The sequence below is a fragment of the Ictidomys tridecemlineatus genome, chromosome 6, assembly GCF_052094955.1.
Source record: "Ictidomys tridecemlineatus isolate mIctTri1 chromosome 6, mIctTri1.hap1, whole genome shotgun sequence".
Taxonomy (NCBI): domain Eukaryota; kingdom Metazoa; phylum Chordata; class Mammalia; order Rodentia; family Sciuridae; genus Ictidomys; species Ictidomys tridecemlineatus.
The window spans coordinates 189,124,072-189,148,168 of NC_135482.1; the positions used below are offsets into that span (position 1 = coordinate 189,124,072).

The 24,097-nt window shown below is 43.2% G+C and overlaps 1 protein-coding gene and 1 long non-coding RNA gene across 16 annotated transcripts in view; both read left to right on the top strand.

Moving 5' to 3' along the window:
* The window catches only part of Clybl (citramalyl-CoA lyase), a 249,039-nt gene that overhangs the window by 38,656 nt on the left and 186,286 nt on the right, over positions 1–24,097 (top strand). Inside the window, exon 2 of one of the 15 annotated variants that reach the window (XM_078016283.1) lies at positions 2,335–2,519. The exons of the other annotated variants lie outside the window; for them this stretch is intronic. Coding sequence (XP_077872409.1) covers positions 2,515–2,519 — 5 coding nt within the window. The 5' untranslated portion in view covers positions 2,335–2,514. The remainder of the gene's footprint in view (positions 1–2,334; positions 2,520–24,097) is intronic. 15 annotated transcript variants of the gene reach the window in all.
* On the top strand, positions 17,956–23,993 carry LOC144365206 (uncharacterized). Its single transcript, XR_013423501.1, has 2 exons — positions 17,956–21,145; positions 23,671–23,993. It is a non-coding gene; the product is annotated as an uncharacterized LOC144365206 (long non-coding RNA).

The window sequence follows — 24,097 nt, forward strand, 5'->3', positions numbered from 1 at the left end:
GCCAAGTGTCCAGTATTTGAAAGGCTCACAGGAGAGACTAGAGGGAATTCCTTCTTGAGAAATGCTACAGTCTTTAACAACAGAAAGCAAACACAAAATCCTTAGTAAGGTTTTGAGAGCCTTGACTCAACAAAATAAGAAGTGGGACATGAGCTGTGCATAGACAGCACTGAGAGGCTCAGTGTGTGCTCCTAGGCTGTGGGTAGCTCAGTGGTGGAGTGCACACCAGGAAGCCCAGAGGCCCTGGGTCAGTTTCCAGCACCACACACAAGACTTCCTGCTCAGAAGGGCCTTCCTAAGGAAGCTCCCACCACACCTTCGGCTTCCCAATTCTATAGCATCTACACCCTTGTGAAATCCACCCATGTTGCACGGCCACCCCCAAACAACTCCATGGTAGGAAGAACTTATTTCAATGCCCATTTTTCTTCCTGAGGTTTATAAAAACAAAAATGTGTGAAGGGAATGTATGCTGATTCTCTTGGGACTAATTAAACAAACAGACTCAGAGAAAGGAAGCAGAGAAGATTTAGGATAGTTAAGATGGGGGGGAAAAAAGTAATTTTCGGGATAACAGCCGTCAATTTTTCCACTTGAGTGTTTTTCCGAAGGGCAGAGGGCAAGAAGCATCGTACATCCTCTCAAAGCTGAGACACATTTCAACATGGAGATATTAGAAGCAAATTTGGTGCCCAAGGCAGGTGCCAGATTTTAATTACAGTTGGCATTTCTGAGCTTGCTTTTGGCAGAGGTGGCCATCTTGTTGGAAAAGCCATAGATTTTGACACTAGCAGTATGGGTGCCCAGTTGAGAACGATTGAAAATCATTTCCCTCTTATTTTCATCCTGTTGGTTGTGAGAAAACTTCAGTGGTTAATATTTAAACAAGATAGTCTCTGTTCAGAGCAAACAGTTGTAGGTTGGAATTGTCTTGGTGGTTGGTGTGTTGGCTCCCTGGGTAATAATTTCTATCTTGGTGCCTTTAAAAAAGGAAGCCCAGTTAAAACAATAAAATAGGATGTTTCATTACAAGAAATGAAGTTGGCATGCACCAGGTTTTCCATTAAATTCCAGGTCACAGACAAATGAAGAAAGTATGTTAAGGGGAAAAAAATCCTTTTTAAAAATAATTAGGGAGCTGTCTGTTTTGTTCACCAGATGGAAAATCCGTAGTTGTGGGTGGTCTGTGTTGGAGAGGGCATCTCACAATTGGCAGGACTATGCCTTTAACTTTTCAAGTCCTAGGACAAAAATCTCAACTCCACTGACTGTTCAGAAGGCTCTGAATATATGTTAGCTCTCCTGGGCGCTCCTTTCCCAAATTTTACCCATTTTCTAAAAAATAGCATATAGGTAAAATGATTATGGAATTCCCAAATTCACAGTCCATTGTGCTTTGGATTCGGCAGCAGTATTCCTGTGAGCCTGGTTTTCATGACTTCTCTTGCTGTCAATACATTATGATGATAATCTGATTAGTGGGACAGTCTATGTTATTATTTGGAGCCCCTTTTAATTCATTTATATATTCTAGAGCAGATAGGATATCCACAAGTGCCTAAAGCTGAAAAAATTATTAGATTGTTATTTATTAAAGAAGCATATTGTACCATCATCGATGTTTAGAGTCTTTAAAAGCTTAGTTTGATGTTCTGGTCAAATTAATTCAGTGAAAAGATATGCTTTTCTTACTGCTTTCTTGGATTAATAATAGAAAATTAATCATCTGTCTTCACTAGTAGCTTTTAAAAATTGACAGTTTTTTAAATATACATCAAAGTATCATTTTTTCTAACCCAGTCTTACATCATATGACTTTACATCTCCAAATTACTTTGAAATGTTTTATGTTTGCACATAAGGAGATATATATGTTTATATCAATATTTTATTCATAAATTGCTCAGCCCCTCCAAATTTTTAGAAAAACCCTGCTAATGATTAGAAGAAAGTTAAATTAATAAAATTATCTAGAATGCTTAAGTGCATAAAGTTTCAAATTGAATGAAAAAAGGCCCAGGGACTTGAATCACTTTCCTCAGACAGCAGAGGCGTTTGGTTTGGATGGACATGCGGTCCTGCCCGTGTGCACTGAAATGCAGTGATTTATTAGCTCCATGTCCCCACACAGATGCTGCACAGTCTGTCCCATTTCTGGGTATTAAACAGTGGGTTTTAAAAACATAATTTCACTCAAGTTTTCTGCTTGCATTCTGGGTTGTACTATTAATAGCAACCTTTGTTGTTTGTGCCAGCTCACTTCCAGCATGAGACAATAATGTGCGGAAACCAGTTTTAACTAAAATACTAATTGGTGCCCATTTTTCATGATAGTCTAGGTGCAGACGGAGAAGAATAGAAGTTTCCTAAAATACCAGCCATGAAGCTGGGCACAGTGGCTCATACCTGTAATCTCAGCTACTTAGGACACTGAGGCAGGAGGATCAAAAGTTCGAGGCCAGCCTCAGCAACTTGAGAGACTGTCCCAAAATAAAAAGTAAAAGGAGCTTGGCAATGTGGTAAGTGGTAGAATGCTCCTGGGTTCAAACCCCTTACTGCACAATGAACCAACCAACCAACCATGTGATGAGGGTCAAAAGGTTAACCCATGTCACGGTCAGTAGACTTAAGTGACAAGCACCTTCTTGGTGCCATTGTTTCTTTGGCAAATGTGTTTCTTTGCTGCTAAGAGGGGATGAAAGGTGGGGAAAATGGAAACAGTGATGAAGGACTTCTGTGCTAAGAGTTCTGTGCTTCTCCAAGAGGAGGTTTTCAGGAGGGGAAACAGCAAAGTGGGCTTCAGAAGTCTCAAGTGTTCCCCTGCTTTTACTCACTCTGCCTGGAGACAGAAACTGATGCTAAACCTCTATTTATGGGTGAGATGAGTCTTGGCTTGGCCAGAGGTAGAACTAAGGTCAGCAGGTCCACGGTGCTGGCCATCTGAGCTGGCCATGCACTGATCAAGGCTTTGCACCCTGTAGCCCCTTTCTATGTCTTGTGGGTGAAATCCTTGGTGGTGTTTTCTTCTTTTCTCTTTTTGTGGTGCTGGGGATTGAATACAGGGCCTCACGCACACTAGGCAAGTGCTTTACCTCTGAGCTACATCCCCAGCCCTTAAGTTATTATTATTCCATTCAATCCTTTGATTCTGTGTATCTCCAGCATGGCTCCGGCCAACCCCTCCTTCCCATCCATGTTCTAGAAGGAGTTTTCAGAATACACTCATCCCTCTCCTCTCTAAAACTTCTCCAGCTCCCAGTGCTGAAGAGTGAAGACCTCACGTGGCTGTCCAGTGTCCTTTACACTGGATCTGAGATTACCTTTCCACATTCATCTCTGTCCTGTCCCATGTCCCTGACCCTCTAGTCACATGATGGTTCTCACTGTGAATACTCAGCCCAGCTCTTTCCTGTCCCTGCTCACACTGCATCTGCTTGTAGAGGCCCCTTCCATCTTCCACATGGTGAGATCTGCTATTGGACATCGCTTCTCTGTGATGTCCTAGCAGTCTTCCCATCTGGCTAGCAGAAGCCTACCTCTGCATTCCATAGCTGTGCTCATGTGTGCTCCTTGGCCTTTCCTAGAGCATGGGGCTCCTTTTCGTATCTGTTTGAAAGCCCAGTAACTATCCTGGTACAGAGCACATGACAAGAAATGGATAAATATATATTTTTTAGTGAAATGGAATTCTGGGTTTAGCATTCTGTTATGTAAGGCTCTTGGTTATAAGCGGCAGACTGCACATCTAGCTCTCTTAGTCAAAGGGGCTTTGTTGGAAGGACATGGGCATGCTCAGGACAGTGGTAAGGTAGCTCTGGGCTGGGTGTTGGAATTGACATCTCTCCTCCATTGTGTCTCCGCTCAGCTACTGCCCCAGCCTATTCAGTCCTTGAACTCTGCTCAGGAAGCAGATTCCAGAAGCAGAGAGCATAGTTGGTCTAGCGGTTTGTACCCTCGGGCTGTGGGGGAGCTGTGCACCTCGCTGATAACCCCTGCAGACTGGAAGCTGGGAGTAGGACAGAATAGAGTGGATCTTGGGGCGGTCAGTACCTATGCATCTTCACTTTGGATCTGAACCTTCCACTCACTGCCCGGGGTGCCTATCTGGTGTGACTTGTTGGGGGTTCTGAGCAGGAAAAGAAGTCCTGTATTAAAATATCTAGATATCTCAGGCAAGAGCTGAGACCAGAGTGCTGTTAGCCAGCATCAGTTTGCCAGAGACCTGCAGATGCAGGGTACGTGGGAGGCATGGACAGATGAGTTGGAAAGGTTGTGAGTGTTCTGACAACGCTGTCTAAACCCTCACGTGACCACGCATCCTCTTGTATCTCTACACGTGTGGGTGGGCCTCTGAGAGGTCTCCACACAAGAACAGGCAGGCTTTTGGCCGGGTCATGGAGGCGAGGAAACCCTGGAAGCACCCTTCTCTTTATAAGTCAGTCACATTGAGGTGATGGATACCCTTCTACAGGTGGCAGGGTTGTGCTGGCCATCTGAGTGACTGACAGAGGGTGGGAAGAGTTGTAGAGCTATGAGAGACATAGCATGAACGATGATGAGAAGGAGACAGTAAATACAGGCACACGCAAAATAATGATGCTTAAGTCAGTGGCAGGCCCTCTACATGACAGTGGTCTCATAAGATTATATCACTGGTGACATTTCAGTTGTGTAAGTACACTGTGATGTTTGAACAATGACAGAGTTGCTAATGACACTTCTCAGAACACGTCCCCATCATTAAGCAACTCATAACAATATCACTCCCAGGATAAGTGGGTTTTGAATATTGCTTGGCGGTGGGGGGGTGGGTGGGGGAGGCCTGAGGGCACCCTGGGGGAGGTGGCACCATGTGAGCAATGTCACAAGATTCTGGGATGTGTACAATATTGGGAACATAGAGAGAAGCTGAACCAACGGGCAGGGGTGGGCAGGGGTTGGCTTCGGGAAGCCCCGGAGTGGGGTTGGAAGGTTGCCCTTGGCCAGGTCACAGGGAACCTTGGATTCTAGGCTCAGGAATTTAGATGCTTCTCTGTGGGCAGCTGGGCTTGCCCAGAGAGCCAGAAGGGATTATGGTGGATGTGCCCTTTTTAAAACAGCAGGACTATTCAGCTACCTTTACTGAGGCGCCCCTGTCCTGAGGCTGACCTGAGGACACAAAAGACTGGTTGGAGAAAACACTGGGATACAGTGGAGAGCACTGGGATGGGGGGTCCCAGGCCCTGTTACAAACTGGCTCATAACTCCCCGCCGCTCTGAAGGCACTGGGGCTTCCTCACAGTGAAACAGTGATGTCTATTAAAGGAGACGTGGGCTCCGGCCCGGGCTCCTGTGGGCCAGTCAGGGGTTCTATACAGGAAGCTGCAGGCCTGCTCTTTTCCTGGTGTTCATCTGTGCTCCGGGCTTTTCTTTTCTTCCTCCTTGCTAGTTCCATTAATCTCCCTTCTACTTTGGAGCCTCACAATGGGCCAGGTCTCCTAGCAAACCAACACTACAGTTTTAGCTATTTCTTCTACACAACCGCAGGCGGGTCAGGTGGTAATGTGCTAGGCGTACTGGGCTGGAGGGGTGCGTCCATTCACACTCATCCAAGAACTAACTAGTGTGTAAATTAGGATACAGGTTTGAGTGCTGTTAGCAGAAGACCCCCAAAGACAGTGACTTTATCAAAGATCGTTAATTTCTCTCTCACCTAAAACCTGGGAAGGAGGTGCAGGGCTGACCAGGGCTCCGCCCTCTTTGATGCCTGTATATCTCACCCAGGACAGCTGCGGAGGCCTCCCCCATCACCTGGGCATGGGGGGACTGCCCCATCATTTACAGGCTCAGAGTCTTCTGTTTACCCTGACTGCACCCCTTCAGCTAGGATGTTGTCCCAGGAGAGTCTGGGAAAGCATTCCTTGCGTTGGCATCTTCAGGAGCAGACAGTGTTTACACCCCCAACCTGAAGAGTGCCTGAGAATTGGCAGGAGGAACAGGCTGTACAGGCTGCCATGTCACACCCATCATGTGGGCCTGAGCTGGGAGTGCAACGAGGAGGGTCCTTTGGGACTTGGGGCCTTCACCACCCATCCCCTTGACCCAGACCCCATGTGTGGTAAGGTCGGCCTGTTCAACCCAACTCGCTGACCCCAGATGTCTCATTCACACTTCATTATGCTGCTTTACCACACTGTAGTCTTGCTCACTCTCAAGGTCTCTGTTACTTTACTGCTAAGTGCAGGGCAGTGGGTAGAAAAAAGTGACCAGAGCACATGGTCTCCCCCCAGAACCCATGATGAGCCAGAGCAAGGGGCACACCACCACTTGGAATTAAGTAGCATTTTAATACAATGTCCAAGGGCCCACCAGGTGAAAGTGTGGAGCTTGTCTTACTACTAACCATGAGAAGTAACCTGCTCGTAGTGAGGCACCAGTCAGTACCTCAAAGCCCATGCTGTCACCATGCTCAGACTATTCAGGATCTTCCCTGCTGTTCTACCTCAGAATGGTCCTCTAAGAGTGGTCCTAATGTCAGAAGAGAATATTAAATGAGACTGACATCGTCCAAATGAGTAGTCGTGGTAACCAAGGTAAAGACCTTAACCAAGGTCACACAGGTGGGAATCTAGACTTGTGTCCCCAGGTCCACTTCCTTCAGAACCCACACCCTCCATCTGAGCCATACCACATGCCCCTCTCAGCACCAGCAGAGAAATGGAAACAGCTGTTGAGCCACTGTGCCCTGCCTTGTCCCCTGTTGCCTCCCTTTCTTTCTGCCATCAGTGAATATACCCTCCTCCCTTGGCTCTGAGTGGGCTGGTGGCGAGTATCTCATCTCCTTTCGGTCTGAGCCAGCCCTGTGTGGAAGGTGGTACCCAGAGAGATTTGAGTGTCTTGCTAGGATCAGTTGTTCACTGATGCTCAGCAGAAGCAGGATTTGGACCCAGACCTGCTCCAGAGCCTTTTGTTACCCCCTAGGCAAGATGGCTGGTCTGTCACAAGAACCGCCCTTCCTATGAGCCTGCGAGCCAGCGAGCCAGCGGGAATGAAAGCCCAAGGCAACAGTGTTACTGATCAGCTCTCCCAGGTGCCTGCTTACCAAGGTGGGACTCAGAGACAAGAGGGAACAGTGGCCTCTAGTGGCTGGGACAGACCACAGGCCAGGGGCTGTGGGCCTCTCTGGGCACCAGTAGTGATGAACTACAGGTGCTGCCTTGGGTGGCAGGATAGGTGCTATGGGAGGTGTGCTTGGCAGAGCTGGGGTTGTCATCCTCTTCCCCAGCAAATGACGCAGTGACAGGTAGGTCTGCTGTGGAAGTATTTGGAGCAAGGGAAACTGCTGGCCTTGCTCTGGTGCCTGTTGTCAGTAGGTAACATACCTTCCTGGGTACCCTCGGACTGCCAGGATGGAGTCACATTGTGAAAAGGAACACCACTTACGCCACATTGGACTTGACTCTGAATATGTAGAACCCCAGGGAGGTCTTGATGAGTGAGCCAGTGCTCAGTCATAGAGGCCACTAGTTCCCCACAAAAGGCTAACATACAGGAGTGGGCTGTGTGGGGCACACCTATTCATTGAGTCTGGTCTTTGGGTGTTGTCAGAACAATACCTTATGTCAAAACAGCCACTTCAGGCTTCCCTGGGGTGGCTTAGGGGCAGCCTCAGAGACCAGAGGAACCTGTGATACCATGTTGCTTTTGCTAGGCCTACCCCACCAGTGGGCTCATCTCTCTTCCTGTTTTTCTTTCTGAGGCTTTCGGTTTCTTACTCTATTTTGTCATGAGGGTAAAAAAGCTACAATTATTGGGCAAAAGGGTTGGGAGTGCTGGAGTGAGCCAGAGTCAGGTGGAAAGTGGGGGCAGGGAGCCACAGGCCAAAGCCTAGAGGGTTTGTAGATGCAGACTAGGGTGCAGTTCTGGGATGACCACTAGATGGCACTCACATACTAGCATTCAGACTGGTCCACAGCACTTTTCCACTTGGTATTTCTGTAAAAGGGATGAGCCAAAGCTCATATCTGTCATTTCTTCATCCATTCATCCCTCTAACCTCCCTTGAGTTTCTATAGATAGGTATATGGGCAGATATTCATCTCTTTCTAGTTCATTTTACTCTCAATATTTAGTGATCCTAAAAATGTGGCCAAAATATCTTCAAAGGCTTCAAAACCTTGTTAACTGCACTTGCTGTATTTTTCACTATTCTCCTAAGCACATGTTTACATGACAGCCCATGTTTACAATAGGTCAAAGTGGGAAACTTGTTTCTCTTCAGTCATTCTGAGATGTGTTCAATAAAGAGAATGGATATTAGGGGTAAAGGTATTAATTAATTTTTTGTGGTATTGGGAACTAAAGTCAGACCTTGTACATGCTAGGCAAGTGTTCTTCTACTGAGCTACATTCCCAGCCCCTGGTAAGGAAATTGTTAAAAAGAATAGTAGATAAGATACATGTTTTTAAAACATTTCTATTCAAAATTGTGGGTTAGTAAATTGTAATTTAAGATGAATGTGTTATTATATCAGTTCTTTTTTGTTGTTAGAGAATTTTCAACAAGACAAGATTAAAATGCAGAATGTCTTGTTGCATATGGTTGGAGCTAGGAGGGTGGTGGAACACACTGGAAATCCCAATTGATATCTTTGTAAGGTGTGTGTGGTGTAAAAGCAAAACCCTATCTTAAATTCATCATCTGTTTTGATGTTTTAAAGAAATAAAAATTAACTTCTAAATGTAACCTGAAATGGATTCTGCTCCATCCAGTTCAGTTTCCTCTCAGCTTCGTGGACATCTTGGGGAGCAGCTCTGCCGTGCATACAGACGTGCTTCATCTGTGCATGTCTTAGCTGAGATAACAGTGCTCTGAGCCCCACTGTTAAGGTTAACCTGTATGCTGCAGAAGGACAACAGATGGAAATTCTGGTTTGCAGCCACTGCAGAAAAATAAAAACATGTTCCAAAGGGAAAAGGATCTTGTATTTCTGCGTTTGAACCTTTGATCTTCATTCACATCTGAAGGGAGGGCTAAACCTTTTGGTGGAGACACATGGCTTTGCATCTGTGAAAACACAGCTGTATAGAGCAAAACAAAACTAGTGGAAAATACAATGGTTTTGCTGTGTCAGGACCCTGCTAATGCTCCCATTCTATACAAATATTGTCTTTCGATAGCTGCTTCAAAAAATCATTCTTGGCTTTCCATATAATTGCTTAGTAATGTTATTCCTTGAAATTCGGATTTTGGTCTTTTTTTTCCAAATGAAGGCACACATCTCTTTCTCCCATCCTTTCTTTTAAAAAAGTATAAAATAAATGGGTTGTAGTCAGATGGTAACATTATCTAAATCCTGACCCAATTTATAGCAGGGAGGTGGAAAAAATCTAAACCCTTTAAAGGACGATTAATGTAAAGTTCTAATTTGATCTTATTTATTTATTTATTTTGTTTTGTTTTAGGAAATGCTGCATGGGCTTTGTACTGGAAGTTCTGGGCAAAGAAGGGTCTTTGAAGACTCTCTAAACTTAGCTGCTTTGTTTTGAGCAATTAAGATTTGTTACTGAGCGAATTAAGCAGCCCTGCTTTCATTCATCTGCAAATAGTGGTCTTGGCGGGTTTCTTGATCCCGCTTCCCGGGAACAGAAGCCAAGTTTGTTGTGTTCGAGGCGCTTTCCTCGAATCTCCGCAGCCCTCGCAGTCCCTACGGAACCGGGCCTGTGCCTCAGCTTCCTGCTGTGGGCCCCCTGGCCCCTGCCCGGGCAGGCGCGGGCGCAGGGGTGTCACTGGCAGAAGCAGAGGGTTGGGTGCGCGGAGAAGGCGGCCCGCGCTCCCCTCTGTGCGCGCCCCTCTGTCGGAGACGTTTTGGGAAGGGACACGGGACAGCCACTGGGCTGTCCGGCTCCCACCTTCCTCTCCCGCACCCGGCCTCGCCAGCGCCTGCTCCAGAGAGCGCAGGGTCGCTTTGTCAAAGACGCAACCTTGGGTTTATCAGTCATGGGAACCACCACCTTGAACGAACTAGATAACACGTCCTTCCAGGCACCCAGAAAGTTCCCCTTTGAAGTGCTGGTCCCGCCTCCCCCTCGCAGGAGGGAAAGAGGGAAGGAAAACAAGGGCGGAGACCCGGCCTCGGAGGAATGCTGACTTGCGTCTTTCCGCGGCCTCGTCCCGGCTCGGCCTTCCCCTCCTTTCAACTCCCTGCCCTTTGAAACTGCGGAGTTGGGTGGCCAGGCCTTCCAGCCCGGCCCTGGCCTGGCGACAGGCCTCTCTGCGAAGGCAGTGGGGGGCGGGACGAGGGACCCGAGGGCGAGCGGGAGCAGGAGGTGGGAAGCGAGCCTCCGCAGGGCTGGGCCTCCGCGAGTTTCCGCCAGGGCTTGATCAGTTTCCACGAAAGAAAAACCAAACAACAAAACCCTCCAAAACCAAACAACAAAACCCTTCCTCCAGCCGGCCCCTCCTTCACAGCTGCACTTTGTTCCTGGGACTGTTGGTGTCACCAGAGTCTCTTTTTTTGCAATTCGAGGCTAAATTGCTAAGGACTTGTAAAGCCTATTAATTTTTCAGGCAAAACAGATCAAGCCTGCCTTTGATGCGGCTGTTTCCTAATTTAGTATTCAAAGGTAAAGAATCCTACCCCTTCCCTTCCCTTTTTACATAATTAAAAGAGATTTCCCTCCCGGTGGCGAAGAACTAGTCGCTTAGTATTTTTTGAAGTAAAAGGTCTAACTTTTTACATTGCATCTGTTTTTTCGCTCTTTCCCAAATGTAACCAGTGTTTACTTTAACCAGTACTCAGATGCATGCCACTCACCCCGCATTTTCCTTTCGACAGATGGGGGTTGTAAATGCTATTTTCTTCTCTCATTCCCCTAAGCTTTAAATATATGTGTGTATGTATTCTTGTATGTATGTATTTCTTGTCTATCAAACAGTGCAATTGAAAAATAAAACCATCTAGAATCATGGATTACCCTAACTGGATCATGACTCTCACTTTAATTTTACACTTGCCTGTCCTAAAGTTCGGTGAAGTGGACTTTCACAGGTTTCCATCTGCTGTGTTTAATCCCAAATTGTGACCCTTCAAGGCCTTTTGTGTTCTTATCTGTGCATTTCAATACTTGCTGGGGGAAGCGCCTTTGGTTTCACTACTTATGCAAAAACCTCTACTTGAATTTTTTGACACCCCCTTTCCATTTGTTGGTGGCCTCCTGTTTTCCATTGTTTGGTTGTTGATGTTGGCAAAAGTCATTTATTTAACGATGCCAGGGATGCTATGCCTTATTCTTTTATTGGCATGAAATCCCAAAACATCCCAGAGTAGTTTAAAAATTAATGCATGCTGTTGAAACTGTTGCATATTAGGATAGTTTTATTTTCTCATCTAAAGGTAGATACTATTTTCAAGGTACTGTGCAATAATAGTCACCAGAAGCCAATTAAAACCGCTAACATTCTATCAAAAACCTGTTTGGTGGCATAAATAATTGATATCTGGAAATGCAGCCGCCGCTCTCTGGGCAAGGCCTGCCGCACAGGCCTGGGTGGCGGCGGCAGCCTCTCCCTGCGAGCCACGGGAGGATTTCTGGGCATTCTATCACCTGGTTTTAAAAACTTAATAATAAGGCCACACACAAACACATTTTTAAAAGAATCTCCTTAGCCTACAGAGAAAGGAAGGAGATAGTGACATTATTTGCAGGTGTTTGAGAAAAAGAAACAAATACCAGGCCCCTCATGAGCTAGGTGCCAATGGAATAAATTGAGGCACTCTACCGGAGCATCCAGCTTTTTAAAAATGATGTGATTAAAAGGGACATCTGAGAACAAATTTATGAAGTTGTTATGGCAACTGAAATACTTGGATTGAAATGTGTGTATCTAAAACATGAAAGATTGTAGGAAGCCCGAGAAACAAGCCCGGCATTGTGTTTGGGAAAGGCAATTGAACAGTGGTAGCCAAATATTATTCCTCGGCGGTCATCCTTCAGGGTAACTGCCTCGGTTTCCACTTTTCAAAACGCATGGTGATTGATGCGTTCACGGACTGTGCTGCCCGAGTCCCCAGGCCTTGTACCAGCGTTTGCTCATTGGTCCTTTGACCTGTGGGGAGCACAATCTCGCATTGTGTGCGATGCGGGATGCATTTGGAGCTCCACTGCGTTCACCCATAAGTTTATACTTCTGTGTTCTCCTATTAATGTCCTTCTTTGTGAAAGTCTTTCTTGTCTTTTCATTCACTGCCCCCCCCTCCTAACCCACCCCTGGCCACCTACAAACAGCCACACTCAAAATTTGAGTCCAAATATTTAAATATTCCGTAAAATTCTTGGCTTTCTTCTGAAAGTAATATAGCCCTTCCTCTGATTTGATTCTATTTTAATTTCCCATGTTTTTTTTTCCCCCTCACCAGTGCTGGCAAGGATATTTAATAATTGTTGTTTTAAATCACAGGCAAGGATTAACACATACAAATAAATGTCTATTGTGTTACAGTTATTGGAAAAATCAAAGTTCATAAGCTGCATCAGAATGCCTCAAATTTTTTTTAGTCATTAGATTTCAGATGCATGTAGTGCCCAAAAACTTGTTTTTAAAAAGTCATTACAAATTCCTTGTAACATATTTAGGATTTTGTTACATTAAATGTCAAATATTAAAAATCCTAGTAGACCATCAGATATGAAATATACTATTTTAATTGAAAAAAGGTTTGACAAAATATTCATTTATGCTGAAAAATTAAAGTTGTTTTGACTTTAACAGTATTCATTGACGAATGTTAATTATCAAGTTACTTAATCTCCTTAATTTTAAGTATAATACTTTTTACTTTGAATAGCCTTTATTCCTAAAGTTAAACAAAACAAAGTAAGTGGAGCGTAGAGAATAAAAGTAAAAAGTTTTCATTAATTTATATTTCCCTTAAGCCAGGAGTTAGAAATCCTTTTCACTGAAATGACTCAATAGTTTTTTAGTTGGATGTAAGCATACAATACAAAAACTTCCCTTCTGTAATGGATTGCTTTCCTAATTCTTTAAAGAATGAGATCAAAATATTTTTCTATTTTATTGTGAAATAAACTGCTGTTAATCTGTTGGGCTAATTATTTTCAATATTTTACTAAGCCTGCACATCCTTTTTTACATATGCACGTGGATACAGACTTCTTTAGTTCATCTTGATATAACTTTTATTTTGAAAATCCAGATGACATAATTAAAATAATGAAAAGGAGGTTGCAAATGTAGTAAACATAAGCATTTGGGATCTTTGTACACAGGTTACAGTAAGAGATCTCCTTTTTCTTTCGTGTCTTTCCATTTTAAGGATTTTTCCCCCCAAGTATGATTTTGTTGCTTCCAAAGTGGATACTATTTTATTTCAGGTGGTCATTTAATAGTTTGTTGATGTTTTCAAGGTCTCTAAACAAAGTCTGATGTGTTAACAGTCTTATTAACGATGTTAAAATAGAATTAACAGCTTGTGGATGCCTCCAGAGCACAATAGCCTGTCAGCCGCCCCTGCCCCCTTATAAACTGTGCCCCTGCTGCCTTCCCTTTGTTTCAGGCCCAATCAGCAAACTAAACTTTTGTGGAGCGAGAAGGCAGTTCAAGTGTTTCTGCCGCAGCTGAAGGGAGGAGCTAATGTGGAATTTATTGGGAGACCAATCAGTGCTGGAGGGAAGAATGACCCCAAATTGGGAAGAAGGACTTTGTTGACCTGCTTGGCTCCCTGACCTTTCCTCACTGTTTTGTCCCTTTAAAGAGTTTTACCCTGGTTGTCCCTCACTTTATGATGCTTTCACTAAAAGCCGCAGAAGTTTTAGAAGTTTGGGATCCTTTAAGATACTCAGCACAAATACAATTGTTCTGTGTGGTTTTTACTAACTTGACTAAACATTAGCACTTAGGGTCATTTTTTAAAAATCTGACACAAGCTATAAATATTTTTTTTTAAGAGAGTAAAATTTCATCAATTCTTTTGAGCCAAAGTAAATTCTCTCTTCTAGTGTCTCCCCCATCACTACTGTCAGAGAGAATCAGATCAGCTACTGACCTTAGAAGATTTGTTCTGTTTTGTTGAATTTTTGTTTTTAAAAAATAGATGTTTGTGAACCAGGTCTTTGAAGCATTGTCTTTGTCAGGCAATATCAGGGAAAGCCAAAAATAAAGATTTTTAGGAGAAAGCTAATTTTTTTTTTATTAGCATTGTAACAAATTTGACAAATTATCCCATTTTGAAGTACAGATTTATGGAATAACCTGACAAATGGGTGATGCCACCTTATCCCTTGCCACCATCCCGTTTAGCACATATATAAATTATTTCCTGGTTCTCTCTGAGCATTACACTCTTGTTGGTAAGAGATAATGAGATACTTCGAAGAATTAAGTATTTTCCAGGTTGCATGGGAACTTTCCTTTTTCCTTATTGGCCTTGTTCTCCTTGTCTATTGTGGTTTGTTGCTTATGTTTAGTTCTGGATACTATTTCAAGAACTTCAGCTGCAGTCCTGAGATCTGAGGTGACATTGCTTGTACAAAGCAAAAACCAAAACCATGTCTGGCAGCATGTAGGACTCTGAGCGTTTTCTTTAAACTAAGGTTCCATGAATTTACTGAAGTGCACCCAAGTACAGGGAATGAGATATAACTAATGAAGTGTGGTTTCAAAATATGATTATTTGTCAGGGAATGTGCTATCAGGAGAATGGGGCAGTGCAAGCTTGTGCCTTCTCTTAGCTCATGTTGTGCTACTTAGGTAAACCCCAACGGGAATATTTTCTTCTACTTTATGAACCCTAAAGATATGCATCCATTGATTGAACAGTGTATGAAACTGGAGCAAACAGGGCTTCATTTGATACTAGCCACATGCATGGATATAAATAATAGCATTTTCCGGTTGGCATCCTTGAGTGTTGCTGCTTGATTAGGGGCATTTTTTACCTGGCCAGGAAGAATGTCTCTGTGGTAGTTCTCTCATTTTAACTGCTTATCGTTTTTACCCACAGCATACATTGCTGCCTACCCCATATCCCATGGCCTGGTGTCTTGACATTTCCACTGCTGGTGAGCAGAACCCTCTGGTACCCAAGTGCAACTGACCTCTTTTTTGGTGTGCCCATTGAATGAGTGTGCCAGGCTGTGGAACTGGGGATAGGCCTGGGATAGGGCACCAAGCTGCCAGCAGCAATACTGCACACCTGATAGAGGTGTGCAGTGCGTGTCCGCATGACTTGGGGACACTGAGAAAGCCAAGGGGATTAGCAACAAACAAAGAAATCTTGTCACCTTTGTGCAGAAGCCAGCTGGCATCTCTCGGGAACAACCTGATGGGCTCCATTTTCACTAAGGCTGTTTACCACTGCTGACTCCAGAGCCTGTTTCAGGCTGGGGTAGTAAGGGCTGGGGGGAGGCTGGGAGCAGGAGGGTGCAGCCCATTCCTTTTGTTGCAGGTGACATGGGGGTGGGGTGGGGTGGGGTGGGGATAAAACTGCAAATGTACTGAAACTTTCATAATCAGTACAATTTTTCTCCTTAAGGACTTTATTATAAATAGCATTTATCCTTCAAAAGTTGATAACTTGACTAGACATTAGCACTCAGGGTCATTTCTTAAAAATCTGACACACACACACACACACAAAAAAAAATCTGACACAAGCTATAAATATTTTTTATATTTATATTATCTTTTTATCTTTTTTATAGTTATATTATCTCTTTCTCTCTCTCTCTCTCTCTCTCTCATTTATTTTAGAGACTTAAAGGGGGAAAAAATACCAGTATTCCTAGCATTTCCTTCAGTGTGTGACCTAAATGGATTATAACTCTTGACACGACGTTTACCAAGATAAGTCAGTGTCACAGATATGGGCTTGATGCCATGTGGCTCACAGGATCAGTCCCCTTGGAAAGAGTTCTCCTAATCTCTTAGAATTCTGGATTGGCCACAGCACCTTCTAGGAAGATAAACAATAAAAGTAAAGTTTCTGAAGGTTTGACTATTTGCTTTTGCATTTTAAAATTAAATGTTAAGTTATTGACAAATTTTAGAAATTATTTTTCTCTGGAATCTTTGTAATTCCCTGACAGTGGATACTTTAAAGCCAGTTGTGAAATGCAGCTTTAAATATTATCCATATAAATGTCCTTCTTTATTTAATCATAAGGGAGATTTAGAGAAAGAATCTTTTATTTTTTAGTAGTTGTGCCATAAAAATGTTAAGTGATGATCATTATGATTACAAAATGTACCTTTGCATAGCACTTCATAATTTTAATGCAGTTTTATAAACATTATTACATGTAATAATTCTCAGAAATAATTCCACAAGAAGGTATTGTTATCCTGGTTTTACAGATGATGAAACGACAAATGCACACATTTTTAACACGCCGCATGGTCGCATGGTGCCGGCTTTGTATTTACCAGAGAATTCTGTTTGAAGAAATTTATCTGGTATGTAAAATGGCTAGAAAACACAAATCTGGGACTAAAGAAGTTTTGATTCCACATGGGACCTACAAAAAATGACTGAAAAAAAAAAAAGAATAAAATCACATGATTGTGTGCAGTGCTTTCTTTTTCTTTTTAAATTGTTTTTTCTTTAAACATTTTTAAGTTTTCAATGAACCTTTATTTTATTTATTTATATGTGGTGCTGAGAATCGAACCCAGGGCCTCACACGTGATAGGCAAGAGCTCTATCACTGAGCCACAACCCCAGCCCTGCAGTACTTTCTTTTAGTGGATAATTGTGTGAATTTTGAATCTTGATTTTATTTTATGACAGCTTAGTTTTCTTTCTTTCTTTCTTTCTCTCTCTCTCTCTTTCTTTCTTTCTTTCTTTCTTTCTTTCTTTCTTTCTTTCTTTCTCTTTTTGTAGTTCAGTGCTTTACAATTGAACTACATACCTAGTCCTTTATTTATTTATTTATTTATTTATTTTTTCCTGGTGCTAGAGTTGAACCCAGGGCTTTGTACACGTGAGGCAATCACTCTACCAACTAAGTTATATCCCTAAGCCCCTAGTCCTTTTTTTTTTCTTTTTAATATTTTTTTAGTTGTAATTGGACACAATATCTTTATTTAATTATTTTTATGTGGTGCTGAGGATTGAACCCAGGGCCCTGCACTTGCTAGGCGAGCGCTGTACGCTGAGCCACAACCCCAGCCCTCCCCTTTTTTTAAATTTGTTTTTATTTTAGTAATTGGGCACAGAACTCAAGGGCACTTAACCACTAAGCCACGTCTTCAGCCCTTTTAATTTTTTTTTATTTTGAGATAGTCTCTTGTTAAATTGCTTTGGGCCTCACTAAGTTGCTGAGGTTGGCCTCGAACTTTCGATCCTCCTGCCTCAATCTCCCAACTCACTGGGATTAGAACTATGTGCCATGCCAGCTAAGTTTTCATGTGTTTTTAAGATACTGTAATATGCTACATAATTATTGGATAAGAATAAAATAGGAAAATTATTTCCTCCATATTTTTTAAAGTTTTCTCTCTCTTTTTTTCTTTTAGTTGTTGATGGACCTTTATTTTATTTATATGTGGTGCTGAGAATCAAACCCAGTGCCTCACACATGCTAGGCAAGTGCTCTACAACTGAGCCACAGCCCCAATCCCCTCCCCTCCATATTTTTAAAGACCAAAATTAGAACTACCATACCATGGTATGATCATGTCACCAGTTACAGGTAATGTGGTTAAAATATGATTTTTTAAATGAAATCTCAAAATGCTCCAAAACTTAGTTACTCATAAGAATAAAATTTTTCCCCGCTTGTTAAGTGCGAGGCAGCCAGAGTACTTGCTTTGGGGTAATTCACTGAGTCATTCCGAAACAGAGCCACAGCATTGGGCGCAGGAAGGTCTGGCTAAGGTTTGTAAGAGTTAGCATAGCATAGCCAGGTAAGCAGTCCGAAATGCTGAGAGTTAAAAGGAATTTGTAAAAACTACAGAATGAGCTTTTTTATTTTTTTTTAAAAAAAATAAGAAATACATGTTTCTTAAGAATAATTAAGATTTCCTAAGTGATATTTAAAATTTGTTTATAATGACACTTTCCTATTATTTTCATAAGAAATATTTTGGTTGAGGGGAGCACAGGAGGAAGGATTAAATTAACAAAGCAAAAAGCTTCCACATTTTAAATACCTAAAATCTTATCAATATACTTTTCAGTGAAAAAAATAATGAAAAACTTTAACAACATAATCCTAAGAAAAGTCACCCCATATGGTCCCAAAGGTTTAAAAAAAAATAAAATGTGGGAAATAATTTTATGAAAAGAAGTCTATTCAGAATTTCACTGGGGCCACTGTTAGAATCCAACTGTTGTTCATTGTGATAATCGGGTACATTTTGCATTCTGGGGGTTGAGAGGAGCTATTATACATGTCCGTGGTTTCCTTTAAACAACTCTAACATCAAAATGGCCAAACTGTTGGACGGATGCATGTTAGATAAAACAGATGGGATTCTCAGATCGTGCACCATTCAGCCGTTTGATGGAATTCGCGCCACCCTGACCAGCGAGCCCAGATGGCGCTTAAATCTGTCACTCTTTAACGACCCTACTGTTTTTTAAAAATATTTTTATATTTGAGCCCATTCAGTTAATCTGAGAGATTAATCATTTCCAGAATCTGTCTGGGGAGGGCTTCACTGAAGGTGCTTGTAGGAGCTGAGACAGGGGAGAAGAGTGACACTGGCCTCCCTGCTAGAATGTCCTGGGCAGGAGGCGCCTGGTGGGCTTGGGCTTGAAGATATTTATGGGAAGCAGGGTTGAGAAGACCGCTGCAGAGAAGTAGCAATGGGGGCTAAGGGACTAGAGGATGGACGTTTGGGAAGACCCCAGGGAGAGGGAGGTGAACACTGATACTGTCCAGAGAAGCTATTGCCATTGCTAAGCTTCAGTCCCTGCAAGGAACCCAGTGCTGGCTGTGGCCACACAGGGTGACTTCGAACAGCCTGACACTTACCAAATCAGAAGGACTCAGTGAGTGTGCCACCGGGAGCAGACCTCAAGATGAGACCAATAGGATGAGTTCCCTTAGATGGTTCTAGGAAGAAACTCTCACCAGAACTCACAAATCTCATCACTTCCTGGAAGGGGTTTTTCCTTCTTAAATTATTGTTTTGAGTCAGTCAGTCTCCTGTAATGCTTCAGTGATTTGGGGCATGAGATGCTGGCCAGCACCTCCCTCCAAAATCTCTAACCTTGGATACATTTGCAGAGTGACTTGGAATTGCTTTCCATTCCTGCTGGGATGGGAAAGGGGAAAATGAATGGTTTTTCATTATTCAGACACCGTTTTTCCCCTGTATTTGAATCAGATGTAGCAGGTGTCAAAATATGGTGCAGAATTTACAGCATTAATGTGAATATTGCTGCTGCCCTAAAAAAGCCACCAGCGCGATAGGCATACTCACCTACATTAAAAAGTAAAGAGGCTCTACTGCCTTTAAAGTTATCCCTGGTGGTATGTGGGTGCTCTGTGGTAGTTTTCCATGGGTCCTGTGGATGTGAGGGAGCCTGATGCATATCACACTGCATGTGACATGGATCTGAATGTCCTGTGCCCTACCTGAGTATGTGCACATTGAAGATATGTCCCTAAAATAAATGACCTTCATGCAGATCCAAAAGTGGGCAGAAAAGCCAGTTGTATTGGAAGGTTGTTTGGAAACTTCAGGGCTTCAGGCTTCTTGAGATCTTAGAGTCTGTGAGCAATCACTGCTCTCCTAGAACACAGTAGCAGCTGATACTTGTAACCAAAACCCCTCTGCAGAGATGCCACGTGTAACTGTCCCTGGGGACAGACCTTGAGATGTCCTGCACAGAGTGAAGACACATCAAGCCTGTAATATGTTGTTTTCTTTTTCTTTTCTTTTTTTTTTTAAGAGAGAGAATTTTTTAATATTTATTTTGTACTTCTCGGCGGACACAACATCTTTGTTTGTATGTGGTGCTGAGGATCAAACCCGGGCTGCACGTATGCCAGGCGAGCTTGAGCCACATCCCCAGCCCTAATATGTTGTTTTCAACTTAGCTCTGCCGCAAGCACACAGCAGCCTGGTTTCTCCAGCAAGCAAGCATAGGCTAGTTACGCGGGGATTGCAGTGCAGCCTGTTAAGGAGTGTTGCATGCGTGCAGTCAGTAAACTGCCACTGAGGAGTGGAAAGGCCACGGCATCTAGTCTGTAGCAGCAGGGTTAGTATCTGATGATCACAAGGAGGACAGATTCTGTGTGTGTACTGGCTTCAATTTCCTAGGAATCTTTGCGAGTTTACAGAGGGAAATTGAACATTTTAGGGGAAGCAACTTGTGGTTCCCATATTAAATTTTTGGGGGGTTCTGGGGACTAAACCCAAAGTGCTTGTTATCGCTAAGCTACATCTGCAACCTTTTTTTTTTTTTTTTTAATTTAAAGCCAGGCTCTCGATGAGTCGCTTAGGGCCTCACTGAATTGCTGAGGCTGACCTGGAGTTTGTGACCCTGCTGCCTCAGTCTCCAGAGTTGCTGGGATTACAGGCATGCACCAGCACAACCAGCTAAAAAATTGTTTTTAAATTTTTTTGATAAAGTCATAGAATATATTGATTTTACCTAAAAATTGATTTTTACAAGATTATATATTCCTATAATCATATTAAATATTCTCTTTTGAAATTTTTACTGGCAACTCATTCCACACTCACTTGATTTTCTCTAAAAACTAAAATCTTTCTAATATTCTTATTGGTAAATAGTCTGTTTTAGAACAAAAGTGAACACGTATTCATGCACATACACACACATACACACATATAATTGAAGAATTATGTGGTAAGCTGAGAAATAAAGCTTTTGCCCACCATTTTTCATTAAAGTTTACCAAGTATGAAAAGTATGAAAAGATGAGGAACAAAATTAATCTTCACCTTTAATATAACATTGGCTATTTGTTTTTATAGGTAGAAGAAAGAGAATAACTGAACTGTCCATTGTCTGTGTCATAACGTCCCTTTTGGGTGTGAGGACTGTCCAGTAACCGTAGCCTGGCTTCTCAAGTGCCAGCCGGTGACAGCCTAGCCAGGTCCAGGTGCTGGAGCCAACCCCGGAGATGGAAAACCAAACTCAAAGGACATGGTGTGGCTGAATCAAGGGTTAGTCCAGATGAGGAGAGCAGAAGTCATGTGCAAGGCAACCCGGGCTTTGGGGCAGTACCAGCTGGCCTAAGAAGGGAAGGTCAGGAGGGGAGTCCAGAAGGAGTCCTTAGCCGTGGACTGAACCACAGTTTTTAGTATAGGCCTTGAGCTTTGAATGGGGAGTAAGACAAAAGGGCGTCAAGATACTATGAAGAACATGTGGGTCCCCCTCCCTCCCTCCCTCCTTCCTTCCATCTTCCTTCCAGAGCCTTCTCTAGATATTTGCAAAGATTCCCAGACTCTTTTCATAGTAATCCTTTAAGAATCTGTTTGTGGGGATTTATAAACATTAAAAAAGGTGGGTACTCCCAAGAAGTCTACTTCCAAAATAGGAATCGGCCAGTTGGCTGGAAGTTTCAAGTCCTTGTTTCATTTTCTTCACTACTGAAAAAATTCATGACAGTCTACCTTTAATTGCCTGGAGGTTGGAAAGCTTCCTTGTCATTCCCCTCAAAGATCGCCATTTTTAGGTTTTAAGGGCTCTCACAACTGAGAAGTAAACACTCTTCCATACCCACATACTCATGTCTCACCACTAGACGCAGTTCCTATAGCTGCTGACAGCTTGGGGTTTGTGTTTTGTTAGGTTTTCTTATGGCCATATTTCCTTGTTCCATTGTTTTAGTGAGAGGCCTGATAAAAATTTCCATGTGTGTAAATAATACCTGAAAGTGTTGCCTATCCAAATTGTCTTATGTGGAATTTCCCATGGCAGTTCATCATTTCCTAAAAATAAATTTGCAAGTTCTAGATACCTGCTCTAAAAACACATATTCCTTAGCCCAAACTTTAATGGAATCACCTTCTTCCAACTGTTCAAATAAAAAACTAAACTAAGGTATTTCTACACATTGGTGAAATTTTTCCTGATGCTGACTTTTGGGGATTGTATTTGTTTTTAGTAAAAACTGCAGCAACAATAAAGATGGTTTAATTGCAAATTTTTCCCACTGATCTCAAGCTAGACCTCGGTTCCTATCTACCATCCAGACCATACTCTGCCCGTGAGGGATGAGTAAGTCTCTGTTCACTGGGGACACAGGGCCATGAGGTGTTCAGTGTTCTTCTCCTATTCTTGCCCCCCCCAGTTCATTCTGTGAACAACAGGCTAGAGAATCAGCATGGCTTTGCCCTCCTTATAATCTTTCAAAAGCTTTGCAATGGAACCAAGGGCATGGGTGTAGCTCAGTGCATGCTTAGCATATGGTGAGGCCCTGGGTTCTGTCTCTAGCACTGCCAAACAACAACCGTATCAAAAACCACATTGAACTTGGAGTAAAATCCTCACTCTTTCCCATGGCCAACAAGGTTCTGCATTTCTGGTTCATGCCAACCTTTCAACGTCATCTTAGACCACTCTTCCTTTATTACTTCCCTGAAGCCACACTGGTCTCCTTTCATTGCCTCTAATATGCCACAAGCTGCTGCCTACCCCAGGACCTTGGCACCAGCTGTCCAGCTGCCCATTTCTTTCTGTAGCTAACTCTTTTTCTTCTTGGGACCTTAAAGCCTTCGCTACCATTATATTTTTAGGACTCTTCCTTAACCCTGGGCCATGATTCTCTGTCACAGCATTCTGTTTCTTTCCTTTAGAGCATTTATCACTGTCTATTTTTTGTTAGTGTATTTATTTTCTCATGTTGGTCCCTATTGCAAATATAAACTCCCAAAGGTTGAGGCCAGTCCTATTTTGTTTTATCAGAGTATTCCTGGAGTCAGCAAAATACTCAGCATATAGTAGGTGCTCCATAAATATTTATCAATTGAATGGACCAATGGAAGGGCTCAGGATGCCCCAGGCAGCTTGAGGCGGAGTCCCCACTGATCTAGCCCTGCAATGCTCTCCTGGCTCAGGCCCTGGGAACCAAAGTGGGGGAGTGTGACACCTGAGTGCACTGTGTCTCCTGTTAGTGGAACTCAAGGTGGCACCGGGTGGTCCTTTTTCTCTCTCCAGGTGTGTGTTTAGTGTGCATTAAGAGGGAAATGTAATGAATGCTTCAAATCCAGGATTTCAAATAGAGTATTGCCAAGATAAGGCTAAAGAATTACGTCAATTAAAAAAGCTAAGTAAATTTAAGGACAAATAAACAATAGCACGGGTGACTTGTGGATGGGGCAGGAATGTGACTGTGAGCCCAGTGTGGAAGATCTGGAGTAGCAGGAGAAGCCAGGTGGAGAAGGACTTCCAGTCCCAGGCCACGGGGTTTGAACTGCGCAGAGAGGAGCCGCTGAGTTCTCAGTCAGGGAAGGGATGCGATGGCATTTTACAGCAGTGGGCACAGTGGGCTTCAGGGCTTGATGAAACCAGAAAAGCCCAAATAGAAAATCACTGTGAAAGTCCCACTGGGAAGTGACGGGGACCCAAACTTGTAGGTGGGGAAGCAGGTGGGTGTGAGGGACTCCCTTCCTGCCTGGACTCATTTCCCCTCCTCAGTGCCTCTCCTGCATGTCACCCGTCCTTTGTCACCTCTCCTCTCCTCCAGGTCTGCGAGCTGCTTCTCCCTGGAGTGTTCTCCTGAGGCAGCCCCTGCAGGCCCCCAGGGTGGCTGTGGAGTCGGGGACCCTTCTCCTGCCTTAATCGGAGCCACAGCACTGTTGCTGCTGCCCCTACAAAGCCTTTCTCGGAGAGGAACAAATCTACCCAAGGAGACTGCTGAGATCTTTTTCTTTGGAGAATGTTTTTAGTCTTGATTTGAAAACTTCATAACAAAAAAAATTTTTTAGTATGTAACATTTTGATTTAGGATATGGCCGTGCCTCCCTGACCTCATTGGAAAATTTCAAAAAATGTTTCTAAAACTGAAAAGCGTGGTTAATGTGTTTTTATTTCTAAGCTCAACAATGCGTCTCCTTAGAAGAGGCCAAGTGTTAGGGCTGGGATGTAGCTCAGTGTCAAACCGTCTTCCTTGC